At 34.1% G+C, this 12,486-nt stretch overlaps 1 protein-coding gene across 1 annotated transcript; it reads right to left on the bottom strand.

The window, feature by feature from the left end:
- Positions 1–268: 268 nt before the first annotated feature.
- Positions 269–12,158, bottom strand: LOC134256223 (DNA replication complex GINS protein PSF1-like; the record flags this gene model as incomplete). The annotated part of the gene is made up of 6 exons (XM_062738887.1): positions 269–338; positions 4,947–5,021; positions 7,140–7,256; positions 9,076–9,166; positions 10,554–10,649; positions 12,094–12,158. Coding segments are annotated over 6 exons (513 nt in total), but the record flags the coding sequence as incomplete, so codon positions are not given.
- Positions 12,159–12,486: the final 328 nt, after the last annotated feature.

The following is a 12,486-nucleotide window of genomic DNA, read 5'->3' as shown; positions in this document are numbered from 1 at the left end:
AGGACACCCCAGTCACTATGCAAGTCCAATATGGTGTGACGTACACCTCTGGCCAAATATTTGACAACATTTGCTTATACCCTGAACATACATATATAATACATGTAGATCTCCTTACATACATTTAAGAATTTGTAATATCTTTAATTACTTAAATCATTCTTGAATATTAAGAATTTTGTCCAGAGACTTTCTTCTGAGCTTTTTGCATCCTTGGATCGGGTAGTCAAAATATGTTCACAGTTTGGAAACATTTCTTTTTTCTCTCTCTAATGTACAATGTGCTCCAAGATTCCCTGACGAATTAAATGTTCACACTCTGATCGTAACATGAAGTGCTGCAGAATAGAAAAGAACAAGGAACATTAGATGGAACAAGCATACTGATTTTAAGCAGTAACTGTAAAAATAAGAACACAAGCTTCAATGCTCACTATCTCAAAACTATGCTATAAACTCATGAACTTAAATTCACTTTATAAAGTGTTCGATTTTTAAAATGAAGAATTGTACATGCTGGACACCTGTCTTCACAGTGGAATATTTTTGTAAAACAAAATTTGGGGGGAAAAAAAACACCTGTACTTAAGTGTATGAAACTTGATTCCTCTTGAATATACACTGTACATGGGTAACTACCACAGAGGCATCAATTATAACTCCATAATGCACATAATTTACATATATAACCAGCCTGAAACTTAAGAATTATTTTATTGAGGTTTATGAAAGAATTTTTTGGTTAGAAGAAAAAAAAATTCAGCTCCCATGAACAAGAATATTCAGTAACTAGTGCTAATTGTAACGGGGACCGTTACAGATGTTCCCCAAACGCTCCCCAAATCCCTTTTTGTGCTAATTCCTGTAAGACGCATTGTACGTGCACGCACGTGCATGTACATGTAAGATGATCACGGCATGTTGTCTAAACAATTAACATATCAATAGATCGCGAGAATAGATAAAAAAAATCTTTACAATATACATTTTAATGTATTTTGGCCATTTTGCGTACTTCGCGCATGCACGTGCATGAATGTATGTTCGTACATTCAATTTTGATAGTACCATTATGTAGGAATTCATTATACCTATTCATATTCTAAATTTTATCCCGTTTCGATGAAAACTAAGAAAGTTTTAGACAATTAAATTTTCAGCCAATCAGATTGCAGCAATCTTGCATGCGCATGCTTTTCATGATAATTCTTATATACCATGCTGTAGATCTTCATAAAGTATAACAATGTTCAAAATTTCAAAGGATTTTGTCGAAAAACAAGAAAGATATTGAGACTTTAGTTTCAGCCAATCAGAGTGAGGTGCACGTGCATGCGCATGAGATCTTGCTATTTTGTCCATGTCTTCTAGTCTATGCTTCTAATATATCCTTATATCATAAGTTTCAAAACACTCCATCAAAAATTTAAATAGTTACGTCTATATCAATTATATTGGACATTTTTGGCCTTGCACGTGCTCGCTCTTGCAAGCACACGTGCATGCACATGCTTTCATGATAATTCTTTTATATCAGGCTGTAGATCTCCCTAATGTATGACTATATTCAAAATTTCAAAAGATTTTGTCAAAAAACAAGAAAGATATTGAGACTTTAGTTTCAACCAATCAGAGCAAAGCGCACGTGCATGCGCGTGAGATCTTGCTATTTTGACCATGTCATCACGTCTATACTACTAATATATACTTATATTATTAGTTTCAAAGCCTTAAATCAAAAAATAGAAAAGTTATGGCTATATCAATTATATTGGTCATTTCACGTGTTGCACGTGCGCGCTCTTGCAAGCACGTGCGCGCAAAATGACCTTCGTTCCGCAAATCTACATAACATGTCTACTGACCCTAAAAAGATTTCACCTTAGTCGGATGTGTAGTTTACAAGATCATTCGCGGAAAAGATTTTCCCAGGAAGAAGAAAAATAATAATAATAACTAGAAAGTCTGCTATTGCAAGCAATAGCATATGTCGCCCCGTATTAGACAAGACTTTCATTTTTATCATCACTAAAACAAAAGTCCATAAGCTAAGTTTGAAAACCTTTGAGTTATATCAGTCCTTTCCATTGGAAACGAAAGACCTTAATTCGGTACATCCCTCTCATTATTTTTAGAATCGGTAGGAGAAGAAAGTAGTGCAGGAAAATTACAAGTTCCTCAATTTGCAGACTTGCATAAACGAAATCTGGAAGATGTACTGAACTGAGCCTCATACTTCTTAATTGGCAGTATCTTTCCTATCATAAAAGCTTGGGAAATGTAATTTATGAAGAAGATCAGCCGAATTATTTTGTGTATTGTAACGCCAGTGGGAACTCTGAAATTTCCCTCTTTCACTTTAATTTTAGAGGTTCTACCGAAAAACGAATCTGACATGCCACCATCAATTCGAGCATTTCTGCATTGCAGAGAGCTGATGTGTGTTATGAGATGATAAATCATGTGTGAACTTTCTCAGTTTAGCGGAATCATGAACATTTTCGGCGAGATGAATGTTTTGGATACAGTGGTGATCAAGGCTTTGCGAACCATCAGGAGCGGATCAAAGAATTTATGAATGAATAAAAACTATGGAAATGACGTACCAATTTTTTAATTTATACTTGCACTATCTAATGAAATGAATAATATACAAGTGATAGATATACAAGAAAACGCGAAATGATAATAAATGCAGCTGACAATCGTTATTTTTTTTTATATAGATAAAATAAAATATTTATAAATTCAAGAGACAAAACAGAAGGAGAATGAATGATGGCAAAATATCACATGACGGGAACTGAATTTTATGAATGAAGATTTTAAAAAGTTACTTGTAAGTTGTATATGTTATATCTGTGTATTGTACTTGGCTGTGTGCTTCAAAAAAAAGGGGGGGGGGGTGGTCGTCTTGAACATAGTAAATAGCCATAACGTTTGAACGGTAAGTACTAGGGCTTTCGTATTTCAAATATGTAATCCTTGTGAAAAGAACTTTTATTGGATACGACGAACTTTGACCCTTTGACCTAGACCTTGGAGAACACATGTGTACATCTGAATCTTTTTTTCTGTTTCGTTTCTATGGCAACCGTGAGCGACTCATTACAATTATTTTGAAAGTAGAAATCACTTTGACACATTGCAAGGAATAAACATTGAAAGTTTCAAAACGATTGCCTGAGTAGTTATTGAGAAAATCGAAATTAAAGAATTTTTACTTTCACCTGGTTTCCATGGCAATAATCGATTATATGAAAATTTTAAATACGAGTTGCAGAACTACAGATACTAATCCTTAAAATAAGAAAAGTTTCATGACGAACGTGTAAGGGACCAGAGAGAACACTCTCGGACAAAATTTGTCGCTTTTTACAGGTTTCCATGGCAACGGTAGACATATTGGAACTGAACGACCTCACTGCACAACTACAACCAGTGATCGTCCTTTGAGGAAAGTTTCAGGAAGATTGTCCCAGCCATCTCCGAGAAACAGCCTGGATAAAAAAAACATGCGTACAATATCAATATGTCGTCCCCGACTTCGTTCGGGGCGACATAATAATAAGAAACAGAGTAAAAACAATATGTTCCCCAACTTCGTTTGGGGAACAAAACTACAGGACACTGCAATCTAATTAAAATTAGATGTAAGATCCACTCGCATACTCACTACACTAACATCTAAAACCATCCCAGAGAGGGTTACGTCAGATGTCAAATTCATAACAGCTCTAGAATAATTCGCTTCAACAATAAACGATGATTTTGCAGGCGAAGATTTGATTGGTTGATAGAATTTGACCTCTGACATGACCCTCTATGGGATGTTGTTAGATTTTAGTGAAGCGAGTATGCGAGCGGATCTAACATCTTATTCTAATCCGATTGCAGGACACTCCTAGTCACATTCTAAATGATGATCTGCGTATTGTGTAAAATGAAAATTTTCTTGCAACTTTTCTAGAACTAGATATCATTGAGATGACCATCTAAAAGGTACCCCGCTTTCAGTAATGAACATAAAAAATGTAAGGAAGCTGAAAACAGTTGACCTTGATCCTTGACCTACAAACTTTGTTCCAGATCAGTGCACTTCCATTGACCAGTGGCACTCTGTGAGTGAAGTATGAGTCACATTGGACAAAGGGGAGATAAGATATGCTTCGGACAAGGATTTTTCACATAATTCTGCTATGACCTTAACTTTTGACCTAGGAATATGGTTCAAGGTCACTGCATGCCCTTTACCCAAAGACACTCTGTGGGTGAAGTATGTCAGATTGGGCAAAGGAGAGATAAGATATACTCCGGACAAGAGATCGGAAGGACAGACCCTAATAATTTAGGGTTTTTTTTCTTTCTTTATTATACCCCCCGCTTGAAAAGCGGGAGGGTATATAGTAATCGGTATTTCCGTCCGTCTGTACGTCTGTCCGTCCGTCTGTTACGCTTTGGGGTACCCATCTCTTATCTGCAACTCCTCCCATACCACTGAAGGAAATTTAATGAAACTTTCACAGAATCTACATATTGCCATTGTGCACCTCCTATTTTACTTTTTGATCTGACATATATTTTGGATTTTCCAGAGCAAAACATGGATACTGCCAATATATTCATATGGGAGGCGGGGGGTATCATTTAGTGAGCTCATTGCTCACAGTACCTCTAGTTTTTTTGTGTGGATGTGGAAATGAAAACTTTGAAACAAAATTCAACATCTCCAGGACATCCAATGGATGGATTTGCCACAGTGAAAATAGAAGAAGAGTTTGAGGAAAATGATATTTCAGTGATTTTGTCAAAAGAATTAAATTGAAGTGTTTGACACACTTAAAGGGTACAAGGACAATAGCTTCAGAATCAATCTCTTATCAATCTTGTAAGGAGTACTTGTAATTATCTGTAAAAAAAAAAAAAAAAAAAAAAAAATTAGATACCTGACTATTCTTCTTTAACAACAGAATATTTCCATCTTGCGTTTCAAATTCCCCATGGTCCATTAAACATCTCACCTTCAAATAACAAACAATTACTAAAGCCAAAATATTCTATTAAAAAAAAATATTTTTATGCTTTTTGGGAAAAAGCAGAAGCAACATAAAATATTTTTAAAATTTTCATGCATTGTTACATTTAAGACAAGGTAAAATTAAATATTCATCTGTCAGACGTATTGAACATAATTTAGATATGGTAAATTAAAAAGTGTACAAATTGATGTCAGAGGTAATAAATGACTCTTTCCGTGTTTCATTGTTTAAAATTATTATAATTTTTGTTTGTATATATGTACCTCTTTTACCAGTGATCTAGTTTTGGGTGAATATAGAATTGAAATAGGTAAGGGAAGGGGAGGGGGTGTTGAGGTTGTGTTTTGAGGGTTTCATGTCATGTCCTTCATTACGCAGCTATATATGTGTGTTCTGAGATCTGTTTGTAAAATGTTTTGGGTGTTTTTACCTTGAATTGTGATCAATAGCTCTATCTTTCTGTCACCTCTATATAAAGTAATTTGGGATGCTTGTTGTCTTGCATTGTAATAAGTAGCTCTATCTGTCTTCTATAACCTCTTTGTAAATTTGAGGAGTGGGAAAGGGGGGCAGCTTGGGATGCTTGTGTTGTAATAGTTCTTATTCTGTATTTCCTTCATCTTCGCTAGCCAAGGGTTTCTGATACGCTACTCTCCTCATAAACCCTTGGCATACGGTGAAGTCAAAAGATGGGATTGCTTTCGTCATGTGATCTCGAATCTATCAAGTACGCACAGATTGCGTCATCGACAGAAATAAAGACGCATGTTTGAAAAAAAATTAAATCAAAGTTTTTTCAAGAATAAGTAAGAAGCAATAATTGAGTTATGTTTATCTATTATTTGTAGGGCCTAAAATAAAAATTTGTTTGTTTGCAGTTGCCTACCGACCAACTGAAAATGCACCTGAGAATCTATATTGAAGCTTCAGATTTGTACTAGGCCAAGCTTAAAAAATTCTTTGTTTTCAGTTGCCAACCTATAATTTTAAGACTGGGTCGGAAGGTAGGCATTCTTTTTTTTTTTTTGAAAAAAAAAAGTTTTCAGATATCAAATAATAGAGCTTTTCATATGCCTACTATAAAACATGATTAGGATTAGGCTCCAGACTTGTTATAAACCACTGATTGATAAAAAAAAAAAGAAGTCAAAAATTGAAATGAAACATTTTTAATATCCTGAAAAATTGAAAAAAAAAATTAAATTACACAATGGCTAAAAAAAAGTTTGGGTCAATCACATATTTAGAAAATATTGAATGACACGATAGCTATTCATAGAATTGCATGTTATCTTACGGATCGTTGTTTACTTGCTTTTTCATTTCAGAGATTAAAGAGTCAAGAAGTATCCCGAACGCAAATATCGTCATTTACAAAAAACATTTGCTGATTGGTCGACCCGGGTGTACTGAATCCCAATCAGAACTCGAGAAAAAAAAAACAACTTCTATCAACACTGTATGCCAAGGGATTGTGAGGAGAGTAGCGTATCAGAAACCCTTGGCTAGCCAAGATGTATTTCCTTTATGTAAAGTGTTTTGCTGGTGTGCAATGTCTTGTATTGTATTTTAATAAGTATCCCCTATAATTTCTCTCTCATCTCTATGTAAAGTGTTTTGCTGGTGTGCAATGTCTTGAATTTTAATAAGTATCCCTATAATTATACCCCCCGCTTGAAAAGTGGGAGGGTATATAGTAATCAGTATTTCCGTCCGTCCGTCCGTCTGTTACGCTTTGGGGTACCCATCTCTTATCTGCAACTCCTCTCATACCACTGAAGGAAATTTAATGAAACTTTCACAGAATCTTCATTACATATTGCCATTGTGCACCTCCTATTTTACTTTTTGATCTGACATATATTTTGGATTTTCCAGAGCAAAACATGGACACTGTCATTATATTTCATATGGGAGGTGGGGGGTATCATTTAGTGAGCTCATTGCTCACAGTACCTCTAGTTTCTCTGTCATCTTTATGTAAAGTGTTGGGCGGGGGGGGGCTCTAGGTCCTGTATTGTAATAGTTCTGTTACCTCTATGTACAGTGTTTTGGGGGGCTTTAGGTCCTGTATTGTTACTATTGTAACAGCTCTGTTACCTCTATGTACAGTGTTTTGGGGGGCTTTAGGTCCTGAGTAAGGTCTAATCCTCCCTCTCCTCCTATAGATCTCATATAAGTAGCCAGCATCTTGTTGTACTTGCTAAACCACTGGATCTGAAAATAAATATAACTAGAAAACTGACCAGTCAGCAAGGGCCCCGCCATGGGTAGAATTATAAGGGTACAGCTTATGGAATGATTAAAAAATATATGAAGAAATAAGCAACAGCAACTGCATTCTTAAAATTTTCAACATAATTCCTGAATATCCAAAAACCTGTTATTAATATCCTTGTATATTTACATTTGGCAGTTAAGAACAACCTAACATTGAATGTATATATAAACAATAACGAAGTTTATTAGTGAGATATAAATTGCCAGTCTTCAATGAATGCAAATACAAATGTACATGTATCATGAAGGCTTGACCTTAACTTCAAAACATTAATTAACAGCAGTTGCAGACAAAGGTTTTCATTCATCTTAAAATGACGGATAAAGATAGGCCTACTAAATTTTCTTCAGCAGGCTAGATAATTAATCCCAAGGGATTAATTGTACCTCTCTCATCATTTTCTTCTAAAGTTACAATAAGAACTTTTTCAGTATTAATATTAGAATGTTTTTTTTTTTTTATCCAACTACCTTAAAAATTAATATAATTCTTGAATTTACATAAAGGAAAAAAAAGTAAAAATAAAAGATATGTCTTCTTTAATCTATTTCTTGTTTTTAGAATTCAATGAAATCATATCTCATTGTGTAGGGTATTTTAACAAAAATAAAGTATAAACATTTATATCTAAATCCACATTTCAGAGTGTTCATAGCATTCCAAATTCAAACTTCATTTGCAGACAGAGTTGGTAATTAATCTCAATGTGACAGATAAAGATAATGCTTTGGATTTTCTTCAGGAGGAAAGCTAATTAATCCCAAGGGACTCATAGCAGCATTCAGTTTACAATGGAAACATCTTCAGCAGTTACCTCTCTTTGCCAAAGCATTCTTATATAAATTTAAGGAATATACCCAACCACCCCAGCTCCAAACCAGGGTACATAGAGAAACAAACTTAGCATCAAAATTTGTCTTTCTGCCTATTGAACTACCATACCAAATTTGATCTTAATTGGGCAACCATAAAAAAAGTTATAAGGAAAAAACAGAAAATTTGTGGACGGAAGAATGACAGACGGACAGACGGACAGACAGAGTGATTACTATAGGGCACCCGCAAATCCTTGCGGGGCCCTAATGAACTATAATAATGGCACATATGAAGAACAAACTGACTTCTGTGTCTGAAATTATGGTTTCTCCAACTTCCTGTGGTAGATTATTTGTAAGCACTTGCATAAAGACTATGCCTCAGTGTTTTAAAAAGATGCATTAACTAGATATGTTTGTAAAACACTTATGCCTCTGCAAAGAAAATGAAAGGAAACTGCAAATAATTGGAATTTTTCTAAGACCGAGGGGCAAAACTCTATCAAAAATAGTGCAATCGTACCCAAAACAGAATCTGACCAACATATTTATCTGATATATATGTACACCAAATTTCATTTCAGTATGTGCAGCGGTTGTGAAGAAAATGAATGGAAACTACAAATAATTGGAATTCTTCTAAGTCCAAGGGGCATAACCCTGTCAAAATTGCGCGATCGTGCCCCAAACAGTCCTTCACCTAGATATTTGTCTTATGTATCTGTAAATCAAATTTCATTTCAGTATGTGCAACGGCTGTGAAGAAAATGAACGGAAACTAAGTGGCACGACAGACCAACCGACAGACAGCAGCAAAGCAATCTGCCCTCACTTCTTCAAAGGGGGCATAAAAATATAATGTAGTATAATTAGTAATACTTATTAATTTGAAATATAATTTTATTTTGATTTTTGAGTATTCTACAGTTTGGGATCCTACCTCCTGTTCACACATGTTGAACTTGACCTCTGGAGGCAGAACACTCCCAAACTCCCATCTCATTCTCCGGATTTGTTCTAATCTGTTGTATCTAATTTTTACCAAAAAAAAGGCAAGAAAAATAAGATGATCAGAGATGAGAAAAAATAAGTTTGCATACAGTAACATAGTGTAAAACTTTACCTTTTTCCTTGCCTGTACTTGCCCCCCATTTGTTATTATCTCCATGCAGACTAGTTTAAAACAATAGTCCTCGAGTTCGATTAGAAAACTGATCTCATTCCCCCTCAAAATTGATCTCACATTCAATTGTCATTAATTTCTATTTATTACTGTGATTACCGGTAATTATCATAAGTGAATAGAAAGAGGAATAACTTCTTTCATTAGAATTCAAATTATTTGACTAAAAGGTGCAGAATTTGAAAATTCTGGTAAAAGTACCATTTCTCAGTACAGCTTTATATACTTTGTTTACTGCCTAGATTCCCAGGAGTAGAGTAGGATTTTCAAAGAAATGTGTTTTCACTAAATAGATTCAATAAAGCCCCATCCTAACACCAGAAGCCCTTCCCCAGCGGCCAAAAAATTCACAAAAAGCACTAAGGGTGAAACATTTACTGAATTTTGTAAACGTTTAAACGAGCAGCAGTGAACGAAATGGTACCGTTTAAACGGGAGATTTTTATGTGTTGAATTGTCTACTAACTCATGAAACACTAATTAAATAAACCATTCTTTCACTATAATGTAAGTATGAGTTGTAAAAATGACTGTTTATTTGTTGGTTTTTATGACGAAAGAGTAGGAAGTGTCAAAAACTGAAACGAGATAGTAATATAAAAATATACTACGATAAAATTGAAGGTTCGGTTTAAGTTCAATTTTTCAAAGCTCTATATTCAACATTATACCGTTATAAGCATGATACTTTTTATTTTCTAATCAATAAAAAGCAACAACAAGGGTTATTTATTTTAGAACATACACTTGGAAAAATAAAATAATACATCGCTAGTTTTACTACTCGGAAATCGGAATTAAATATGTTAGACCATATTGGTTGCTAGAAGTTTTCTTTAATATTACGTTTCCGGTATCGATTATAACAGAAAAAAAAAATGTTTGTAACAGACACAGACTGTTTTTTCTTTAGAAAATTATATGAAATAAAATAACTTGTTTGGATGAAAGGGTTTTTTTCTGATAGACATTGATATTAACCTTCGTGTAAACGTTTACTCAATTTGTAAACGTTTAGAGCATTTAATCGAAACGTCGCCGTTTACACGTGTAATCGTTTCGCCATTAAAAAGCACACTTGCTTATCATAACCATTGTACTTAGTATAATTGCTAATTACCCATGGGCAGGACACAGAATTTTATTTTTCAAAGAAATAAATTCAAATAATGCATTTTTATTACATATGCTATAAATATATATGTAACTTATTATGCTTGACTACTCATACTCACAAGTAAGCAAGAAGACATCGTTTGTTACGCTCCAGAGCCGAATGCCTTAGTTGTACACCAGAATATAGACCATTCTCTCCAGCAATTGTAGCACTCCTGTATACAACAAATTTATCTTGATATACTATAATGAACAAAGATTTACATGTCAGCACCGAATGAAGTTTACTAAATATTACTGTATACAGGGTTATTTTGGCCCCGTCTTATTTTCGCCCTTTCACACTTGTAAAACAATTTTGCCCCATTTTAAATTCGCCCAGTCATAGTTTTGTTCAAGAAATTATACTGTATTCTTTGAATTCGCCGTTTTAAATTCGCCCAAATAATAGTAGGGCGAAAGGGGCGAAAATAAAACGGGGGCGAAAATTTGCCTGTATACAGTAATACACTTAAACTATCAGATACTTCTGTTGTAAATGAATCTTGACAGAGATTTAGCTACATTAGCTTTGCTAGACAATTTTATCTTTATACGATAATGAACAAAAGGTTTACATGTCAGCACATAACGAAGTTTCTTCCCCAAACCACTGCTAACAGTTTTCAAAGAAACAAAAGATTTCATATAAATACACTTAAAAACTATCAGTTACTTCTGTTGTATATGGATCTTGATAGGGATTTGACTTTGCTAGATATTTGGACAAACACAACAGCTAGGAAATTGTTGGAATATGATACCAGAGGGGCTCGACATTAACGCTTGTCCGCTTGTCCGGTACCAATGAAAAAAAAATTACAGACTAGTGAATATTGCTGGGCACTTGTCCGATTGGACAAGTGATTTTTTATGCAAGGAAGTCTTTAAATAATAATAATGAAATAAAAAACAACTATTGAAAAGTTTATCAAATAAAAACGGAAGCAGTACAGAAACCCGAATTTCGATCCCGATATCAATCGCTATGTAGGTTCACACTTGATCGGGATCGATGTTCACTAATTGCAGCCATACTATTGCATGGCGTGGATCTTACAATGTTTGCGGGTTTGAAATGTATTTGATTGATATTACAGATTCACTTGCGAACATTTATGTTGTTGTCAGGACAGGAAGTGAAGTCGAGATAAAAATTTTTTTTATATGTGTTTGTCTTATCAATTACAACACTAATAAATCAAGCACGTTTAATTTTCTAATTTAATTAAGTAATTGTTTTCAAGTTGACAGAATAAAATATTCATAGAAAAATTTTCAGACAAGTGAAACTGAAGTTCGGACAAGTAAATATCTTGGTCACTTGTTCGAATGGACAAGTAGGAAAAAAGTTAATGTCGAGCCCTGACCAGCTTCTGAATGGACATTAGATAAGCAATGAAGAATTAAAAGGATGTTTGAGGAGAAGAAAAGAAGCGAGTGAGACACTCGTTCTGACTTTAACCATAACAACTTATGAAGTTCAGACCGAATTTCCGCACAAATTAATTTAAACTGTCCTGAGATTCGAAGAAGGCATCAGTCCAGATATCTAACCAAGCAAAATCTTTGTTCAGTGTTGAGATAATTATTAGTAATAATATCATAGGGGCTACCTACACGTCTTTCTGGTTCTGCTCAAAAAGTGCTTTCATTTCTTCTAAGATTTGTCTGATTGCATCCTCCTATTCAAATTAAAAAAAAACAAATAAAACATAAATCATTCAAATTCAAAACACTGTGTATATGTATTATATGTTATATGATTTCTTAACACATATCATCAAGAAACAAAAAATTTTTATGCAGTGCAAAAATTTACTCTTTTTTTTTAAAATGTTCAATGCAACATACATAATCATAATTCATTCTACACAAAAATGACGTGAAATAAGAATAATTCATACTAAAAATATGTAAATAATTTGTGTTTTGGATCAGCTAGGGACCTATAGATACTGCATTTGTACATAGGTCCCTGAATGGATTTGACAAGATGAAGAACGCAAGATG

This window comes from Saccostrea cucullata, unplaced genomic scaffold, assembly GCF_032062105.1.
Source record: "Saccostrea cucullata isolate Sc308-1 unplaced genomic scaffold, CSIRO_AGI_Scuc_v1 ctg15862, whole genome shotgun sequence".
NCBI classification, from domain to species: Eukaryota; Metazoa; Mollusca; class Bivalvia; order Ostreida; family Ostreidae; genus Saccostrea; species Saccostrea cuccullata.
Note: the sequence above shows the minus strand (reverse complement) of the source record. Positions and strands in the feature narration are given on the sequence as shown.